We start from the raw sequence: 20,734 nt of genomic DNA on the forward strand, positions 1-20,734 counted from the left end.
GAGGGGTGAATCCAGTCCAGGGAATCTGGGAAAAAATAGGGAATATCTGGCAGAAAATAGGGAATTGCCAGCGGGAAAACAGATCCTGTTCCATGACCCAGTAATGGACAAAACCAGGGGGTTCTGTCCTTTGTTTCTGCGGGAGAAATAAAGGATTGAGAAATTGAAGAGGAGAGAGGAACATCCAGAGAGAGGAGGGGGTGAATCAAGCCTGGAAGTGGGGAAGGAGTGGGAGAGATTCAGTCCAGGGAATCTGGGAAAAAAATAGGGAATATCTGGCAGAAAATAGGGAATTGTCAGCAGGAAAAGGGGTTCTTTTCTGTGTGCCAGTAATGGACAGAACCAGGGGGTGGGAGAAATAAAGGATTGGGAAATAGAAGAGGAGAGAGAAAAGTCAGGGATGCCTGGAAGTGGGAAAGGAGTGGGAGAGATCCAGTCCAGGGAATCTGGGTTTTTTCTGCCAGAAAATAGGGAATTTTCAGCAGGAAAACAGATCCTGTTCCATTTCCAGTAATGGATGGGACCATCAAAAGATCAATTTGGTTAGAGGGAAAATAATCTAAGTATCAGTTCAGTCTTAAAAGACCTTTTAACAAAAAATAGTTAACCATTTTTACCTTCCTAATAAAAACTACAAAACTCATAGGACTGTTTCACTAATAAAAAATAATAAACACCTAAATCCAAACATCTCAAACACCTTCAATCCCAACCTCAAAAAACTAATACACCCTCAAAAGCCATAATCCCCCAAAGCTCTCCCTCAAAATATTCCCAATTTCTGCCTTCATTCCTTAATTTTCATTCAGATTTTTAATTAATTTCCCTTAATTCTTCATTTCAGGTTTTTCCCTGCTCTGCTGACTGAAGCATTGCCGAGGGAACAGGAAATTCTGTCCCAAATAAAAAACCTTGAGGAGGATAAAAGGGTGGTGGGAGATAAACCCCATCCAGCAAGGTTTGGAAGGAAAGTTTGTGTCATTTCCAAACAAGGCCAAGTGGCTGAGCCAGCGCGGGGACAGAGATGATGTCCCTGCCCCAGTGAAGGTCACCTTAAACCCCGCTCAGGAAAGCTGAACTGGGGGCTCAGCCTGACTCCAGAGCTATTTTAAACCCAGGGAGGTTGAAGGGCACCTGCTCCAGCAGGGAATGTTTTATTTAAAGGCTATTTGGTTGCTCAAGCTGGGCTCAAAACGTCGTTAAATTATTAAAAATCCTTTTTTTTTTTTTGTTTTAATTATCCATGCCATGTCCCTCGTATCTTCCCCTCCAAGTTGTGTCTTCCTCCTTGATTTTTTCCCCTGCTTTTGCAACATCTGTCAGGTTGGTTTTGGCCTCTTTTGGTCCTTTTGCACTGCACCTCATTTCCTCCCAGACCATTTTCTTGTAGTCACTAAATAATCCTTTATTTCAACCAGCAGGAATTTATGGATGTGAATGAGAGGAGCTCACACCCTGTGCTGGGGGGTGTGTGATGATCCACAGCCATTTTTAAACCCTTTTATTTTATTTTTTTGGGTTTTTTTTTTTTTTTTTCTAGAAACGTGGGATCAGCTGGGTTGTCTGTGGTAAATGTTTCATGGGAAGCTGATCCAGCTCCCCTGCCCAGATGGCTCCAGCTCTGGAGCTGGGATTAGGGGGCACAGGCAGATGTTGCCTCAGCACAAGGGGTTAAACTGGGATTAGATAAACTGGGATGGGGCTGGGGGGGCAGAGAATCCAGGGAGAAGGAGAAGGAGAAGGAGAAGGAGAAGGAGAAGGAGAAGGAGAAGGAGAAGGAGAAGGAGAAGGAGAAGGAGAAGGAGACGACGACTACACCACACACCCCGATTCCTCCATCTTGCCTCTTGAACCCCCATTCTAAAAACCCCAAAATTCTCCTTTTTCACCCTGTGACAAATTCACCATCATTCTACTCAAACCCCTGTGGTTTGTAACTCCTCACACAGAGTTGGGAATTGTTTCCAAGGGCTAAAATCAACGGCACAGGTGGTTTCGACTCCGTTCCAAGGTCTCTGAGCCCTTGCCAGGGCCTTGAGTCACCCAGGAACGTGCTGGGTTCCCACAGCCCAGCAGAGCCGGGGTTATTTGGGGAACAGGACGGGCAGAAATCGAGCTGGAGCTGTTTCACAACACCCGAGAGAGCTCGGGGTTTGTTCACAGAGCAGGGAAAATGAGGAGCGGGGAAAGATGGGAGAGATGGGAGGGACGGACAACGGGAGAGGGCAGCAGGGCCGTGGAATCATCGGGGGGAAATTTCTGGGCGCTCCTCGAACATCCGCGGGGACAAGAGGGGGACAAAGGGCCTGGAGGAGCCAAAGGGGGGTGGCTGCAGCATTTCGTAATGGGCTGAGTCAGAGCTGGCATTTCTGGGAAGGAGGGAGGTAAGGAGGGAGGGAGGGAGGGAGGGAAGGAGGGAAGGAGGGAGGGAGGGAGGGAGGGAAGGAGGGAGGGAGGGAGGGAGGGAGGGAGGGAAGGAGGGAGGGAGGGAGGGAGGGAGGGAAGGAGGGAGGGAGGGAGGGAGGGAAGGAGGGAGGTAAGGAGGGAGGGAGGGAAGGAGGGAGGGAGGGAGGGAGGGAGGGAAGGAGGGAAGGAGGGAGGGAGGGAGGGAGGTAAGGAGGGAGGGAGGTAAGGAGGGAGGGAGGGAAGGAGGGAGGTAAGGAGGGAGGGAGGGAAGGAGGGAGGGAGGGAGGGAGGGAGGGAAGGAGGGAGGGAGGGAGGGAAGGAGGGAAGGAGGGAGGGAGGGAAGGAGGGAGGGAGGGAGGGAGGGAAGGAGGGAGGGAGGGAGGGAGGGAAGGAGGGAGGGAGGGAGGGAGGGAAGGAGGGAGGTAAGGAGGGAGGGAGGGAAGGAGGGAGGGAGGGAGGGAGGGAGGGAAGGAGGGAGGGAAGGAGGGAGGGAGGGAAGGAGGGAGGGAGGGAGGGAGGGAGGGAGGGAAGGAGGGAGGGAGGGAGGGAGGGAGGGAGGGAAGGAGGGAGGGAGGGAGGGAGGGAAGGAGGGAGGTAAGGAGGGAGGGAGGGAAGGAGGGAGGGAGGGAGGGAGGGAGGGAGGGAAGGAGGGAAGGAGGGAGGGAGGGAGGGAGGGAGGTAAGGAGGGAGGGAGGTAAGGAGGGAGGGAGGGAAGGAGGGAGGTAAGGAGGGAGGGAGGGAAGGAGGGAGGGAGGGAGGGAGGGAGGGAAGGAGGGAGGGAGGGAGGGAAGGAGGGAAGGAGGGAGGGAGGGAAGGAGGGAGGGAGGGAGGGAGGGAAGGAGGGAGGGAGGGAGGGAGGGAAGGAGGGAGGTAAGGAGGGAGGGAGGGAAGGAGGGAGGGAGGGAGGGAGGGAGGGAAGGAGGGAGGGAGGGAGGGAAGGAGGGAGGTAAGGAGGGAGGGAGGGAGGGAAGGAGGGAGGGAGGGAAGGAGGGAGGGAGGGAGGGAGGGAGGGAAGGAAGGAGGGAGGGAGGGAGGGAGGCAGGAACCGCCCCCGGGAGGGCAGCGCTGGGAGCCGGGGATCGGCGCTGCTGCCCGGGGCTGGGGAGAGCAGGGATGGAGCTCCAGGGGAAGGTGGAGCTGGGGTTGGGGCTTGAACATAGAGACATTTATAGTTACAGTTATTTCTACTTATATTTATACTCATATTTCTATGTCTATTTCCATTTCTATGTATATTTCTATTTCTAGTTATAATTATATTTCTATTTATTTATCCATCTTTATGGGTATAGGTATAGTTGTATTTATTGATACTATTTATATCAATATATACTCATATTTATACTAATATTTCTATGTGTATTTCTATTTCTATGTGCATTTCTATGTGTATTTCTATTTATATTTAGATTTATATTTAGATTTATTTCTACTTATATTTATACTAATATTTCTATGTCTATTTCTCTTTATATTTTTATGTATATTTCTATTTCTATTTCTATCAATATCTACATCTATATCCACATCTATATCTATATCTATATTTATGGGTATAGGTATCGATGTATTTATACCATTTATATTTATATTTATATTTATATTTATATTTATATTTATCCATATTTATGGGTATAGGTATAGTTGTATTTATTGATACTATTTATATCAATATATACTCATATTTATACTAATATTTCTATTTCTATGTGTATTTCTATTTCTATTTTATATTTATATTTATATTTATATTTATATTTATATTTATATTTATATTTATTTATACTTATATTTATACTAATATTTATATGTCTATTTATATTTATATTTTTATGTATATTTCTATTTCTATCAACATCTATATCTATATCTATATTTATGGGTATAGGTATTGATGCATTTATTTATACCATTTATATTTATATTTATATTTATACCATTTATATTTATACTTATACTTATTTCTACTTATATTTATACTAATGTTTCTATGTCTGTTTCTATTTTTATGTATATTTCTATCAATATCTATATCTATATTTATGGGTAAAGGTATTGATGTATTTATTTACAATATTTATATTTATATTTATATCTACATTTATATTTCTATCTATATCTAAATTTATGGGTATAGGTATTGATGTATTTATTTATACCATTTATATTTATAATATTTATATTTATATTTATATTTATTTTAATTTTTATTTTTATTTCTGCTTATATTTATACTAATGTTTCTATGTCTGTTTCTATTTATATTTTTATGTATATTTCTATCAATATCTACATCTATATTTATGGGTAAAGGTATCGATGTATTTATTTACAATATTTATATTTATATCTACATTTATATTTCTATCTATATCTAAATTTATGGGTATAGGAATTGATGTATTTATTTATATAATTTCTATTTATAATATTTATATTTATTTTTATTTTAATTTTTATTTTTATTTCTGCTTATATTTATACTAATGTTTCTATGTCTGTTTCTATTTATATATTTATGTATATTTATATCAATATCTATATCTATATCTATGGGTAAAGGTATCGATGTATTTATTTACAATATTTATATTTATATCTACATTTATATTTCTATCTATATCTAAATTTATGGGTATAGGAATTGATGTATTTATTTATATAATTTCTATTTATATTATTTCTATTTCTATTTCTATTTCTATTTCTATTTCTATTTATATTTATATTTATATTTATATTTATATTTATATTATAGCTAGTGGGACTCGGAGAGGAAGGAGCTTTCCTGGCTGTCCCAAACGGGAGGAATGGCCTGTGGTGGAATGGGATGAACTTTAAGGTCCCTTCTAACCCATCCCGCTCTGAGATTCCATGATTCCATGTCTCCCACAGGCTTTAAAACCCTGGAGAAACAAACTCTGCCTTTATCCTGGTTTTTGTGGGGTTTTTTACCTATCAAAGTGCTCTATTTCTATAAAAAACTGCTTAAAAAATTCGTCTTCACCTCAGATCTTGATTTGTGACTGAACAAAGAGGAACAGCAACTCAGCTTTCTGGCCTGCAACCACTTTTCTTCTCCAAATGTTGCCGGCAAATCTCTGAAAAACTCCTGGAAAATCGCTCCACCACGGCTGGGAAGAAGAGCAGGCAACATTGACACCTGCTGTCGGGAATTTTAACAGCCACGCGCTCCAGGATTCCCTGAGAGCCATGAAAATGCAAAAAAAATAGAGTTCCAACAGAGAGGATTGCTTTGAGAAAGCTTTATTTAATCATGATTATTGCACACAATGAAATGCGAGGGATGGATTGGCCGGGAAGGGGTTGGCAATCACTGGCAATCACTGGGGCCAGTTGCAGCAGGAGCAGGCGGGGTCGAAGACCAGCCCCTGCTCGCAGCTCTGCACGAAGGTCTGGCCGTTCAGGCAGCTGTAGAAGTTCCTCTTGTTGTTGGGGTCTGCGTAGATCCCGTTGGGTTTGCCGGCACAGAACCCAGAGCCGCCGGAGCCGCCGGAGCCGCCGGAGCCGCCAGAGGTGGTGGTGGGAGCCTCAGTGATGGGAGGAAGGGGCTCAGAGGGGGGAACGCAGTCTGGAATGCAAGAATTCAACCAGGAATAAGGTTATTTTAATGTTCCTGGTGTTTCGTCCCACTCCTACATAGGAAGCTCCTCCATAAAGAGCTGCTCCTGTTGCTGGTGGTGGTGGGAGATGGGAGACTCAAATGGGAGGAGGGGGAACAGAGTCTGGAATTTAGGCAGGAAGGGATTGGAAGTGTTTGATTCCTCCCCATCCTTCATAGGAATTTTGGGAGTCTCCATGAAGGAGCTGCTCCTGCTGGAGCTGATGGTGGGAGCGTCAGTGATGGGAGGAAGGGGCTCAGAGGGGGAACGCAGTCTGGAATGCAAGAATTCAACCAGGAAAATATTTGTTTTAATGTTCCTGGTGTTTCATCCCTCCCACACCTCCATAGGAAGGTTGGGAGGCTCCATCAAGGAGCTGCTCCTGTTGGTGGTGGTGGTGTTGGGAGACTCAAATGGGACGAGGGGGAACACAGTCTGGAATTTAGGCAGGAAGGGGTTGGAAGTGCTTGATTCCTCCCCACATCCTTCATAGGGAGCTTGGGAGTCTCCATGAAGGAGCTGCTCCATGAAGGAGCTGCTCCTGTTGCTGATGGTGGGAACCTCAAATGGGAGGAGGGAGAAACACAATCTGGAATTTAGGCAGGAAAGGGTTGGAAGTGTTTGATTCCTCCTCATCCTTCATAGGAAGGTTGGGAGTCTCCATGAAGGAGCTGCTCCTGCTGGTGGTGGTGGTGGTGGGAGCCTCAGTGATGGGAGGAAGGGGCTCAGAGGGGGGAACATGGTCTGGAATGCTAGAATTTAAGCAGGAAAAGGTTTATTTTAACATTCCTGGTGTTTCATCCCTCCCACACCTCCTTAGGAATGTTGGGAGGCTCCATCAAGGAGCTGCTCCTGTTGCTGGTGGTGGTTGTTGGAGACTCAAATGGGAGGAGAGGGGAAAACAATCTGGAATTTAGGCAGGAAAGGGTTGGAAGTGTTTGATTCCTCCTCATCCTTCATAGGGAGCTTGGGAGTCTCCATGAAGGAGCTGCTCCTGCTGGTGGTGGTGGTGGGAGCCTCAGTGATGGAAAGAAGGGGCTCAGCAGGGGGAACGCAGTCTGGAATTCAAGAATTCAACCAGGAAAAGGTTTATGTTAACGTTCCTGGTGTTTCATCCCTCCCACACCTCCATAGGAAGGTTGGGAGTTTCCATGAAGGAGCTGCTCCATCAAGGAGCTGCTCCTGCTGGTGGTGGTGTTGGGAGCCTCAGTGATGGGAGGAAGGGACTCAGATGGGGAACACAGTCTGGAATTTGGGTGGGAAAAGGTTCAATATGTTTCATCCCTCCCACACCCCTGTAGGAATTTCAGGAATCTCCACCAGGGAGCTGCTCCTGCTCTCCTGGAGCCACTCACCGCCGCTCTGCAGCCCCAGGCCCTTCTTCAGGCTGGAGATCAGGGGGTATTTGCCTTCCTTGCAGAAATCCCCAGTGAAGTCATCCATGTCCAGGGCCCACACCATGGCTCCTCCAAAGTTGTTCTTCTTCAGCCAGTCCACCTGTGGGGAGGAAAGTCGTGGTGAGCCCCAGGAATTGACTCCACAGGAGAATCCAGCCCCACCCCAGCACTGCCCCAGACCTTGAGGCCGAAGCTCTTGACGTTGTCGTAGCCGACCCACTCGCTGCCCTTGTAGGCGTAGGGGACATCCTGGGGTTCATCCCAAGCCTGGGTGGCTGCAGAGCTCAGCAGAGAGCAGATCTAAGGAGAAGGAAGGAGGAATGTTATCCACAAAAAGGGGAAAGCTCAGGCTCTGCTCTTGCCTTGGGTTCATCCTCTGGGTTTGTGCTGCCACCCCATTCCCTGAGTGCACAACTCCATCCTGGTGATTCCATGGAGAGCTCTGTGCCTGAGCCATGCAGAGAACTCCATGGGAGCTTCCTGATCAATTCCTTCAAATGAAACCTCCATGGGAGCCTCCTGATCAATTCCTTCAAAGGAAAACTCCACAGGAGCTTCCTGATCAGTTCCTTCAAATGGAAACTCCATGGGAGCTTCCTGATCAATTCCTTCAAATGAAAACCCCATGGGAACCTCCTGATCAGTTCCTTCAAATCAAAACTACATGGGGGCTTCCTGATCAATTCCTTCAAAGGAAAACTCCATGGAAGCTTCCTGATCAGTTCCTTCAAATGAAACCTCTATGGGAGCCTCCTGATCAATTCCTTCAAATGAAACCTCCATGGGAGCTTCCTGATCAATTCCTTCCAATGGAAACTCCATGGGAGCTTCCTGACCAATTCCTTCAAATGATCTGAGTGAGGAACATGATGGAACATCCCTACCTCATAGTAAGCCAGAGTTCCAGCCTCCCTGGTGTAGGGCCCAGCGGGGCCAGGGCCGGATGCTGGAGCTCCAACGGAGGTGTCAGATGGGTTCTGCAGGGTGAAGCTCTTTCCATAGGTTGGGAATCCCACCAGGAGCTTCTCAGCCGGGGCACCATTGCTCTTCCAATAATTCATGGCGTATTCCTGCAAGAAAACAGTCCCACTCAAGCCTTTGCCAGGATTTGTGGGATGAACTCCTCGAAATCTCACCCAGGATCTGGGAGCTGTGGGTGTCCAGGGAAGCACTCACAACGTTGAAGTATTTGTAGTCGCCGCTGTCGGCAGGGCCGGCGAACAGGGGGCTGTTCTCGCCCGTGTTCCTCTCCCAGGAGCCGTGGAAGTCGTAGGTCATGACGTGGATGTAATCCAGGTACCTGCAGGGAGAGGGGCTCTGTCCTCACCTGAGGGCCTGCAGCTGCCGTCACCCCACCCTCAGGGGCTCTTTCACTTCATCACTCCCAGGAAATCCCTCAAATCCCACCAGGGACCCCAGGTTGGTCACTCACTTGCCAATCTCAGCGATCTCATAGCCAGCCTGGATGGTGGAGAGTCCAGCAGCCACAGCAGCAGTGACCATGAGCTGGGGCCTGTTGCTCTGCTTGGCTTCCTGCTCGAAGGCTGCCACCATTTCCTGAGGGAGCCAAGGCACAGCAATCACCTGGGGGCTCTCAGGGCTGAGGCTCTGCAGCCCCCCAGGGCTCAGAGGCAGAGCTGTGGCCAGCAGGGCCTGGAGCCAAGCCCACCTTAACCAGGACGGTGAAGAGAGACTTGTCCTGGGCAGGGCTGCCCCTGGAGCCGGGGTATTCCCAGTCCAGGTCCAGCCCGTCGAACTGATACTGGCGCAGGAATTTGATGACGGACTTGATGAAGGTCTGGCGGTTCTCAGGAGTGGAGACCATGGTGGAGAACCTGGGCAAGCAGAGCAGGAGAGAGGTGGGGTTCCCATGGAGCCCCTTCCCCTTCTCATTTTGTTCCTATGTTGCCATTTAGGGCCGGAAATGGTTTGAACTCACTTGGCTGTGCCGAAATTCCATCCTCCAATGGCCAGCAGGGTCTTCAGGTCTTTGTTCCTGCAGGGGAAGAGGCAGGAACCTGAGTTATTGCATGTCATAAAATCATAGAATGGATGTCCACAGCACCCCTGAGCTGCTAGCCCCATGCTCAGAGGATGGGGCTGTCCCCATGTCCTGCCTTGGCCGTGTCTCTGTCCATCTTCGCTCAGCATCCTTGTCACTGAGCTGAGAGTGAACCACAGGGAAGGAGTGGGAGGGAGCAGAGAAGAAAGGGAGGGAGCAAAGAGGGACACAGGATGGAGAAGAGAAGAACAGGGAGGGAGCAGAGAAGGACACAAGACGGAGAAGAGAAAGTCAAGAAGGGAGCAGAGAAGGACACGGGAGGGAGCAGAGGAGGGCACAGGAGGGAGCAGAGCCCTGCTGGGGCTCCCAGCACTCACTGGTTCTTGAGGCCATTGAAGGACTTGTAGAGGGTCTCGTCGTTCCACTCGTAGGTGGTGATCTCGTTGTTGTTCATGCCGGCGAAGGCGTAGATCAGGTGGTTGCACAGGCAAGGGTCGACATTTTCAGGGGTGAACTTGCCCAGGCCAGGCCTGTACTGGGCCCAGTTGGTGAAGTAACAGGTCAGCACATAGGCAGTGCCTGCGGGGAGACAGCGGCCATGGAGGGGCTGCAGAGCCCAGCACGGCCCGGCCCTGGGTACGGCGTCGCCACTGTGGGCACAGCTCCTGTGCCACACTGCAGGGCAAGACCTGTTCTATTGCCAGCTGGATGGCAGCTGGAGTCTGTCAAGTGGCCAGTTCACCTTATCTCCTCCCTCAGGAGGGACATCTGCTGATAACAGCTATTGAATGTCCCTGCATGGCTGATAAGAACTACAGCATCCCACTGGGAGCTGCTCTGCCCAGAAAGAGGAGCCAAGCATTGCCACCCAGATATAATCTGGAGATTCTGGAACACCAGCACAGCTTCTGCACTGGATTGCCCAGAGGAACAGCAGCTGCCTCTTCTTCCACTGGATCTTCAGAGGCAGAGGCTGCACCTTTCTCCAGGATCCCTGCTCCAGCAGAACCAGCCCTGACACTGCAGGAGGGCTGAGCCACAATTCCAATGGGACTGCTGCCAACAGCCTGACCCACAGCGTGTCAGGTTGGGTTCTGACTCTGACAGTGTTGTTCTACTGCACTGCATTGTTATTTTATCCTTTTATATCCTTCCCTATTAAAGAACTGTTATTCCTACTCCCATATTTTTTACCTGACATCCCCTAAATTTAAAATTTACAGCAATTCAGAGGGGTGGGGAGGGTTGACATTCCCCATTTCAGGGGAGGCTCCTGCCTTCCTCAGCAGACTCCTGGCTTTCCAAACCCAAATATCTCCGTGTGTGGGGCACAGCTCGGCCAAAGGCAGTGGGGCCGGGCACCCTGGGGCTCCCTGGGGCTCCCTGGGGCACCCTGGGGCTCCCTGGGGCTCCCTGGGGCTCCCTGGGGCTCCCTGGGCTCCCTGGGCTCCCTGGGGCACCCCGGGCACCCTGGGGCACCTGGGGCTCCCTGGGCTCCCCCAGCCCCGCAGCCCCAGCCCTTCCTCCCCGGCTGGGCAGGGCTGGCTCAGGGCACCTACCGAGCTGGGCGTTCAGCAGCAGGGCCAGACCTGCAGGGCACAAGGAAACAACAACACACGGTCACTGCTGGGCCTGGGCAATGCACACCCTGCAGCAAGGCTCTGCTCACAAGCTCAGGCACAAGAGTTCCGCTAACATTTCTCCAAGAACTTCATTTCTCCAATGAAATAATGTAAAAGGATAGAGAAGAACCCATACAGATGCCAAAGGAATCATTTGAACTTTAGGTTTAAGTCTAAAAGCACATCTCAACTGCAGCCTGCAATGAGTTCTGTCCATGCTCAGGCAGAAGAGTTTTGATAACATTTCTCCAAGCATTTAATTTCTCCAATGATTTCATATAAAAGCACCAAAAAGAACCCACACAGATGCCAAAAGAATCGTTTGGTTTTGAGGTTTAAGCCTAAATGCACATTTGCATTGCAGCCTGCAATGAACTCTGCCCATGCTCAGGCAGAAGAGTTTCCCTAAAATTTCTCCATGCATTTCATTTCTCCAGTGATTTCAGGTAAAAACACCAAAAAGAACCCAAACAGATGCCAAAGGAATCATTTGGATTTCAGGTTTAAGTCTAAAAGCACATTTCCATTGCAGCCTGCAATGAGCTCTGTCCATGCCCAAAGCAGAGCAGATCCCCAACCCCAGCAGCGCTAAAGAAGAGAAATTTCCCTCCCCAAAGGAAATTGAGAAATCTCTGACAGAAAAGAGAGAGAGAGCAGCGTTTTCATCCCTCCAGCCCCCGGGCAGGCAGCAGAGCAGCAGTGCCAGAGCCCCCAGCCCTGCTCAGGAGGGCACAGAGCTCCAGCCCAGCAGCACTCACCGGTGAGCAGAGTGAGCTTGGCCATCCTGGACCAGACTGATGTGCTCGGGCTCTCTGCCTCTTTTATACCCTGCTCCTCTCTGCTGCCAGCGTGGGACCCACAGCCATGGACAAACATTACGCAACTTGGCAGGGAGCAGTGTCACCAAACCTGTCACCAGCACAATGGGCCCGGGCTCTCCAGCTGCAGGGGTCACTGCCGCGGGGCTGTGCCACGTCCTGGAGCTGCGAGGGCAGATAAAGAGCGGGATTAGATTGTGGGGTTGTCCAAATGTTGTTCTAACAGCAGCTCTGTGTCCCCCGATGGCTGCAGGGGTGACCTTGTGCTGTCCTTGAGCCCTTCCCAGGGGCTGGCACTGCCCAAGCCCAGCCTGGGTGGCCCTGGTGGGAGCGGCCCCAGGCAGGGCTGAGCGGGGCTCTGGCTCCAGCCCGGGCACTGCTGGGGGCTCTGCGCTCACCTGGGCTGGGGGACAGAGGGACCCTGGGGCTCTGCGCTCACCTGGGCTGGGGGACAGAGGGACCCTGGGGCTCTGCGCTCACCTGGGCTGGGGGACAGAGGGACCCTGGGGCTCTGCGCTCACCTGGGCTGGGGGACAGAGGGACCCTGGGGCTCTGAGCTCACCTGGGCTGGGGGACAGAGGGACCCTGGGGCTCTGCGCTCTGCTGGGCTCTCCTCAGTGAAGCAGAGGAAGGTTCTTTATTTCTTGGAGGTTAAACTCCACAAGGACACCCCAGAGGACGAGCCCAGTTAATTTTCCTCTCAAATTTATCCCCTCATTTTCCCACTCAGCTCTTTCCCAAACTGACACACCCCTGTGTTGCTGAGCATTCCCATTTTTCCCTAAGTGAAGCCCCATCAGCTGAATGCCTCAAAATATCCTTTCCACATTTTATCTTCTATCCAGATGGAGACTCCAAGCTCTCCCCCTGTGTCAGGAGCCTGGGGACTGGATTTCTTCCCTTTTCCCTCTGTTGGACAGAGGGACCTTGGTGCTCTGAGCTGTGTCTTGCCCACCCAGGTGAGGTGGGGTCTCCTCTGGAAGCAGACATGAGGAGTCCCATCACTAAAGAAAAACCACATCGCTTTTTGCTGAGTCATTCTCCACCTGATAAAGCAAAATTCTTCTGTAAGAAGCGTTGTTTTTGTCATCTTCTTTCCCTAATCTCCTGACACCCATGGTCACAAGAACAAGTGGGAGGACAACGCAGCAGAAGCTGATTCTGATTCACTTTGTTTGCATCAAGCCTTGTGCCACACCTCTGTTTTGATAATTCCAGTGCTGGTGTTCCCAGCAGCCAATGGAATGGGCAGGATGAGAGTTTTACTGGGAAGATGCAGCTGGAAAAACCCAGAGTGGTGAAATCTCTCTGCAACCCAACACTCGAATAGATGGAATCTCCCTGTCTGCTCTTTTCAACTGGAATTCTTTCAGCAAGGAGCAATTCTTGTGCCCTTTGTTACTTCCCAGCACTCCGAGGGAGCCCACAGCAAAACACCTTTGTTAGAACAGGAGAAGGGCAGGATAAGTCCTGAAGGAAAGCTCCAGGATTTGTTACCCCCACATGAAAACAAATCAGTGTCCTTGATCCTGCCTCAAATGCTCTTGTTTCTATACCCAAACACCTTCCCTGGATAACAGAGCTGAAAATGCTCCAGAGGTCACTGAGGGCGAGATTTTCCAGATCTATCCCTGTTGAATTTGTACCCTGGGACTTTATCAACCAAGAAAAACATTGGAAAAATGCTCCTTGAGGATGTTGTCCTGTTATCAGCTGTGTCCCACCCCGTGCCTGCACAAAATTCCAAGGCTCAGGTTGGCACATTTTAATCTGCAGATCAGCCAGCATCTGATACCAGGCTGTTTTCCAGGTTTCCAGTCATCCAAGGCTGGGTGACCTCCTGGAAAGTCACTTTCATGTCACCCCACAGGGAATTAAACCTCCCAGTGCAGGGACACAGCCGTGTCCCCATTCCTGAGTGGGGAAAAGGGAAGAAATCCAGTCCCCATTCTCCTCACACAGAGAGAGAGCTTGGAGTCTCCATCGGGACAGAAGATAAAATGTGGAAAGGATATTTTGAGGCATTCAGCTGATGGGGCTTCACTTAGGGAAAAATGGAAATGCTCTGCAACACAGGGGTGTGTCAGTTTGGGAAAGAGCTGAGTGGGAAAATGAGGGGATAAATTTGAGAGGAAAATTAACTGGGCTCGTCCTCTGGGGTGTCCTTGTGGAGTTTAACCTCCAAGAAATAAAGAACCTTCCTCTGCTTCACTGAGGAGAGCGCAGGTGAGCGCAGAGCCCCAGGGTCCCTCTGTCCCCCAGCCCAGGTGAGCGCAGAGCCCCAGGGTCCCTCTGTCCCCCAGCCCAGGTGAGCGCAGAGCCCCAGGGTCCCTCTGTCCCCCAGCCCAGGTGAGCGCAGAGCCCCAGGGTCCCTCTGTCCCCCAGCCCAGGTGAGCGCAGAGCCCCAGGGTCCCTCTGTCCCCCAGCCCAGGTGAGCGCAGAGCCCCAGGGTCCCTCTGTCCCCCAGCCCAGGTGAGCGCAGAGCCCCAGGGTCCCTCTGTCCCCCAGCCCAGGTGAGCTCAGAGCCCCAGGGTCCCTCTGTCCCCCAGCCCAGGTGAGCGCAGAGCCCCAGGGTCCCTCTGTCCCCCAGCCCAGGTGAGCGCAGAGCCCCAGGGTCCCTCTGTCCCCCAGCCCAGGTGAGCGCAGAGCCCCAGGGTCCCTCTGTCCCCCAGCCCAGGTGAGCGCAGAGCCCCAGGGTCCCTCTGTCCCCCAGCCCAGGTGAGCGCAGAGCCCCAGGGTCCCTCTGTCCCCCAGCCCAGGTGAGCGCAGAGCCCCCAGCAGTGCCCGGGCTGGAGCCAGAGCCCCGCTCAGCCCTGCCTGGGGCCGCTCCCACCAGGGCCACCCAGGCTGGGCTTGGGCAGTGCCAGCCCCTGGGAAGGGCTCAAGGACAGCACAAGGTCACCCCTGCAGCCATCGGGGGACACAGAGCTGCTGTTAGAACAACATTTGGACAACCCCACAATCTAATCCCGCTCTTTATCTGCCCTCGCAGCTCCAGGACGTGGCACAGCCCCGCGGCAGTGACCCCTGCAGCTGGAGAGCCCGGGCCCATTGTGCTGGTGACAGGTTTGGTGACACTGCTCCCTGCCAAGTTGCGTAATGTTTGTCCATGGCTGTGGGTCCCACGCTGGCAGCAGAGAGGAGCAGGGTATAAAAGAGGCAGAGAGCCCGAGCACATCAGTCTGGTCCAGGATGGCCAAGCTCACTCTGCTCACGGGTGAGTGCTGCTGGGCTGGAGCTCTGTGCCCTCCTGAGCAGGCCTGGGGGCTCTGGCACTGCTGCTCTGCTGCCTGCCCGGGGGCTGGAGGGATGAAAACGCTGCTCTCTCTCTCTTTTCTGTCAGAGATTTCTCAATTTCCTTTGGGGAGGGAAATTTCTCTTCTTTAGCGCTGCTGGGGTTGGGGATCTGCTCTGCTTTGGGCATGGACAGAGCTCATTGCAGGCTGCAATGGAAATGTGCTTTTAGACTTAAACCTGAAATCCAAATGATTCCTTTGGCATCTGTGTGGGTTCTTTTTGGTGCTTTTACATGAACTCATTGGAGAAATGCAGTGCTTGGAGAAACTTGAGCGAAACTCTTGTGCCTGAGCTTGTGAGCAGAGCCTTGCTGCAGGGTGTGCATTGCCCAGGCCCAGCAGTGACCGTGTGTTGTTGTTTCCTTGTGCCCTGCAGGTCTGGCCCTGCTGCTGAACGCCCAGCTCGGTAGGTGCCCTGAGCCAGCCCTGCCCAGCCGGGGAGGAAGGGCTGGGGCTGCGGGGCTGGGGGAGCCCAGGGAGCCCCAGGTGCCCCAGGGAGCCCCAGGGTGCCCCAGGGAGCCCCAGGGAGCCCCAGGGAGCCCCAGGGTGCCCCAGGGAGCCCCAGGGAGCCCCAGGGTGCCCGGCCCCACTGCCTTTGGCCGAGCTGTGCCCCACACACGGAGATATTTGGGTTTGGAAAGCCAGGGGTCTGCTGAGGAAGGCAGGAGCCTCCTCTGAAATGGGGACTGTGAACCCTCCCCACCCCTCCGAATTGCTGTAAATTTTAAATTAAGGGGATGTCAGGTAAAAAATATGGGAGCAGGAAATAACAGTACTTTAGTAGGGAAGAAAATAAAAGGATAAAATAAACAATGCAGTGCAGTAGAACAACACTGTCAGAGTCAGAACCCAACCTGACACGCTGTGGGTCAGGCTGTTGGCAGCAGTCCCATTGGAATTGTGGCTCAGCCCTCCTGCAGTGTCAGGGCTGGCTCTGCTGGAGCAGGGATCTCTGAAGATCCAGTGGAAGAAGAGGCAGCTGCTGTTCCTCTGGGCAATCCAGTGGAGAAGCTGTGCTGGTGTTCCAGAATCTCCAGATTATATCTGGGTGGCAATGCTTGGCTCCTCTTTCTGGGCAGAGCAGCTCCCAGTGGGATGCTGTAGTTCTTATCAGTCAGGCAGTGTAGTTCTTATCAGTCAATAGGTTGTTATCAGCGGATGTCCTGTCCATAGTGAGAAGTGATTGTGGGAGAGATAAGGCAAACTGCCCGCTTGCCAAAGGCCAGCTGCCATGCAGATGGTAACAGAACAGGTCTTGCCCTGCAGTGTGGCACAGGAGCTGTGCCCACAGTGGCGATGCCGTGCCCAGGGCCGGGCCGTGCTGGGCTCTGCAGCCCCTCCATGGCCGCTGTCTCCCCGCAGGCACTGCCTATGTGCTGACCTGTTACTTCACCAACTGGGCCCAGTACAGGCCTGGGGAGGGGAGGTACACCCCCGAGAACATCGACCCCAACCTGTGCAACCACCTGATCTACGCCTTCGCCGGCATGAACAACAACGAGATCACCACCTACGAGTGGAACGACGAGACCCTCTACAAGTCCTTCAATGGCCTCAAGAACCAGTGAGTGCTGGGAGCCCCAGCAGGGCTCTGCTCCCTCCTGTGCCCTCCTCTGCTCCCTCCCATGTCCTTCTCTGCTCCCTTCTTGACTTTCTCTTCTCCGTCTTGTGTCCTTCTCTGCTCCCTCCCAGTCCTTCCCTCTGGTTCCCTCTCAGCTCAGTGACAAGGATGCTGAGCAAAGAGGGACAGACACACAGCCAGGGCAGGACATGGGGACAGCCCCATCCTCTGAGCATGGGGGCAGTGGCTCTTGGCCTTTCCCACCAAAGGGACCCACACTGAAAGTCCACAGTGACACCAAACCCTTGGGGTCACTCTGGTTCCTGTCCCTTCCTTGCAGGAACCGCAACCTGAAGACCCTGCTGGCCATTGGAGGATGGAATTTCGGCACACAGAAGTGAGTCCAACCAGCTCTTTCCAATTATGAGTCCCGGGAGAGGGAGGGAAAGCAGGAAGAGGTTGGATTCCAACCTCACCTCTCTCCTGCTCTGCTTGCCCAGGTTCTCCACCATGGTCTCCACGCCCCAGAACCGCCAGACCTTCATCAACTCCGTGGTCAGGTTCCTGCGCCAGTACGGATTCGACGGGCTGGACCTGGACTGGGAATACCCCGGCTCCAGGGGCAGCCCTGCCCAGGACAAGTCTCTCTTCACCGTCCTGGTTAAGGTGGGCTTGGCTCCAGGCCCTGCTGGCCACAGCTCTGCCTCTGAGCCCTGGGGGGCTGCAGAGCCTCAGCCCTGAGAGCCCCCAGGTGATTGCTGTGCCTTGGCTCCCTCAGGAAATGGTGGCAGCCTTCGAGCAGGAAGCCAAGCAGAGCAACAAGCCCCAGCTCATGGTCACTGCTGCTGTGGCTGGAGGACTTTCCACCATCCAGTCTGGCTACGAGATTGCTGAGCTGGGCAAGTGAGTGACCAACCTGGGGTCCCTGGTGGTCCTGGGGTGGGTTCCCTGGGTGGGAAATAACAGTTCTTTAATAGTGAAGGAAATAAAAGGATAAAATAAGCAATGCAGTAAACTAAAACAACACTGACAGAGTCAGAACTCAACCTGACACCCTGTGGACCGGCAGTGAAAGCCCCTGAGGGATCCCCAAGTTCAGGGGCTGTGGGGTGGTGGCAGCCCCAGCTCCGGGCCCTCAGGTGAGGACAGAGCCCTGCTCCCCACAGGTACCTGGATTACATCCACGTCATGACCTACGACTTCCACGGGCCCTGGGACGGCTCCACGGGCGAGAACAGCCCCCTGTTCAGCAGCGGCAGCACCCTCAGTGTTGTGAGTGCCTTTGGGGCCTCCGGCCCGGGGCTCCCTGTGCCACAGCACGGCCTGAACCCTGCTGCCTTTTCCAGGAATACGCCATGAACTACTGGAAGAACAACGGCGCCCCAGCCCAGAAGCTGCTGGTGGGATTCCCAACCTATGGAAAGAGCTTCACCCTGCAGAGCCCATCCAACACGGCCATTGGTGCTCCTAGCTCCGGGCCTGGCCCTGCAGGGCCCTACACCGGGGAGGCCGGGCTCCTGGCTTACTACGAGGTGAGTGAGGGACTCATCGCGGCCTGCAAAGCCAGCCCTGACGCTGCTGTAAGTTCCCAGCATGGAGTTCCTAACCTGGCTCACATTCCTGTTGGAATATGACCAATATTGTGGACAGGACGTGCCTGAGCTTGTCTGGCCCTGCTGCTGAACCAAAAAGCAGCACTGTGGTGTTTCACCCCACAGACACTTTTGGCGGGCTGGGTGTGTGGTGATTTCACCTCAGAGACACCTTTGGCTGGCAGGGTGTGTGGTGTTTTACCCCAAAAACACTTTTGGCTGGCTTGGTGCTGCAGCTGGGCATGTGGGGACAAGTCCAGGCCCGCAGGAGCTCTGGTGGTGCTGGGATGGAGCTTCCCCCCATAACAGGGGCTGCTCCTCAGGTTTCCCTCTGTGGAGAAGCTTTGAGGCGATGGTGAAGGAAAGGAGTCGGTTCTGATGGAGGGTTTGGATCCAGAGCTTTATTCTGGCCCACAGGCCTCTGAATGCAGCACCAGCTCCAGTGCTGGGAGGGGAAAGGAGAGGTGACTGACACACCTGGGGAAGGAATCTTCAGGGAGAAACCCGCGGTATCTGAGGCAAACCACGACATCACACCACAACACATTCCCACTGCTCTTTCTCCCAGATCTGCACCTTCCTGAGCTCCCAGGTTTGGGTTCCTGACCTGGCTGACATTCCCACTGTTCTTCCTCCTTAGATCTGCACCTTCCTGAGCTCTGGAGCCACCCAGGTTTGGGATGCCCCTGAGGATGTCCCCTACGCCTACAAGGCCAACGAGTGGGTCGGCTACGACAACGAGAAGAGCTTCGGCCTCAAGGTCTGGGGGCAGTGCTGGGGTGGGGCTGGATTCTCCTGTGGGGTCAATTCCTGGGGCTCACCAGGGTTTTTTCTCCCCACAGGTGGACTGGCTGAAGAAGAACAACTTTGGAGGGGCCATGGTGTGGACCATCGACCTGGATGACTTCACTGGCAACTTCTGCCACCAGGGCAAATACCCCCTGATCTCCACGCTGAAGAAGGGCCTGGGGCTGTGAGCGTGCTGTGAGTGACAGGGAGGGCCACGGGCCACGGGCTGTGTGCCCCAAAGGACAAGGAGGGGTGGGCCAGGGGGCATTGCAAACATCATCCCTTCCCCAGTGTGAAAAACCATACTCACTTCTAAAAAATTAAAAAATTTTATTAAAACCTTATCAAAAATACAACAGAAGACTGAATAGAGAAAACTTAAATTATTTTTTCCCCAGCATGTGCTCATTTGCCCAATGGAGGTTTTGCCTTTTAACCCTTTAGCCCTTCCCAAAGTTTTGTCCACTGACTCCTTCTTCCCTATGCAGTGGTGGAGTTTCACTTCCTTAAATCTTAATTGGAAATCAGCTGTTGCAATAGTAACAACCCCACCCTCCCAAATGTCCCAAACCCAGACCCCGTAATAACAATACAAGGGGACAATAAAACATAACTATAAATCTATAAAACTTCTCCTAACACATATACATGATATTTAATTTAATTTAATTTAATTTATTGATATTTAATTTAATTTATTGATATTTAATTTAATTGTGAGAGTCAGCCATGGCATTACTCATGTGTCACACCAAGGAAAATTCTGCTTTCTTTTCACAGCACAGTCCTCACGTCCCTGCAGCTGCTGGAGGTGCAGGAGGAGCTGCAGTGACAGATCCTGATCCCAATCCTGATCCCGATCCAGATCAAAGATCCTTCTGATCCCATTGCACACAATGACAATGATTCAATAAACCTTCACCCAAAACCAACAACTTCCTGGTTCCACTCGTTTCTTCTTTTGTGTTTTGTCACTTCCTGATTCTCTCAGGAGAGAAAAACACTTTGCTCTTCTGTGGAAATGTAAACAGTTTAATGAAGGACAATGGGAGACAAAGACCATCGAGCAAAGGTGTGAAAAACAGGTTAAAATGTTTAATGAAGGACATTGGGAAACAAGGACAAACATTATTGGGTCAGCCCCAATCCCCAAGGGATTCCCCTTAAATACCTTTTAGTTAAATCATTCTGTTGAATATTCATAGCTTGTTATGTATATCAATAAACTAATTTACATATTCAGGACTATTTTACATGGCCCCTCCTTGCTCTGCCTTTTCAGAGCCCGTGTGTTTCCTGGCTGTGCTTTTGGGATGTTATCCCATCCCAGCAGACATTTTAGCACAAAATTTACTATTCACTATTTCACTGTGTCTAAGCTTAACTAACAACGGAAATGAAAACTATATCTTTATAACAAAGTCACTTTAATATCATACATGTGAAATCCATCGTAATATTTATGAAAAGACAATATTATAATATGTATCTATAACACACATCAGCTATTTTTCTACTATGTCTAAGCTTAATTAACAACAGAAATAAAAACTATATCTTTATAACAAAGTTACTTTAACACCACACATATAGAATCCATTTTAATACTTGCAAAAAGTCAATATTAC

At 51.3% G+C, this 20,734-nt stretch overlaps 2 protein-coding genes across 2 annotated transcripts; one reads left to right on the plus strand and one right to left on the minus strand.

The window, feature by feature from the left end:
• Nucleotides 1-5,750: 5,750 nt before the first annotated feature.
• On the minus strand, nucleotides 5,751-11,882 carry LOC128947387 (acidic mammalian chitinase-like). The gene is made up of 11 exons (XM_054291645.1): nucleotides 11,809-11,882; nucleotides 10,988-11,017; nucleotides 9,806-10,007; nucleotides 9,366-9,422; nucleotides 9,096-9,261; nucleotides 8,859-8,983; nucleotides 8,603-8,726; nucleotides 8,311-8,496; nucleotides 7,607-7,726; nucleotides 7,385-7,526; nucleotides 5,751-5,998 (listed from the first exon to the last, which is right to left on the minus strand). Exons 1-11 carry the CDS (start codon nucleotides 11,831-11,833, stop codon nucleotides 5,751-5,753), a joined length of 1,425 nt encoding a protein of 474 aa, XP_054147620.1. The 5' UTR covers nucleotides 11,834-11,882.
• A 3,178-nt stretch (nucleotides 11,883-15,060) lies between these two features.
• LOC128947388 (acidic mammalian chitinase-like) lies at nucleotides 15,061-19,965 on the plus strand. Its single transcript, XM_054291646.1, has 11 exons — nucleotides 15,061-15,085; nucleotides 15,541-15,570; nucleotides 16,527-16,728; nucleotides 17,066-17,122; nucleotides 17,226-17,391; nucleotides 17,504-17,628; nucleotides 17,892-17,997; nucleotides 18,072-18,257; nucleotides 18,958-19,077; nucleotides 19,160-19,301; nucleotides 19,887-19,965. Exons 1-10 carry the CDS (start codon nucleotides 15,061-15,063, stop codon nucleotides 19,292-19,294), a joined length of 1,152 nt encoding a protein of 383 aa, XP_054147621.1. The 3' UTR covers nucleotides 19,295-19,301; nucleotides 19,887-19,965.
• Nucleotides 19,966-20,734: the final 769 nt, after the last annotated feature.

The sequence above is a fragment of the Melozone crissalis genome, unplaced genomic scaffold (assembly GCF_028551555.1).
Source record: "Melozone crissalis strain CALT ecotype California unplaced genomic scaffold, PUWL_Pcris_2 ptg000101l_1, whole genome shotgun sequence".
In the NCBI taxonomy this organism is placed as follows: Eukaryota; Metazoa; Chordata; class Aves; order Passeriformes; family Passerellidae; genus Melozone; species Melozone crissalis.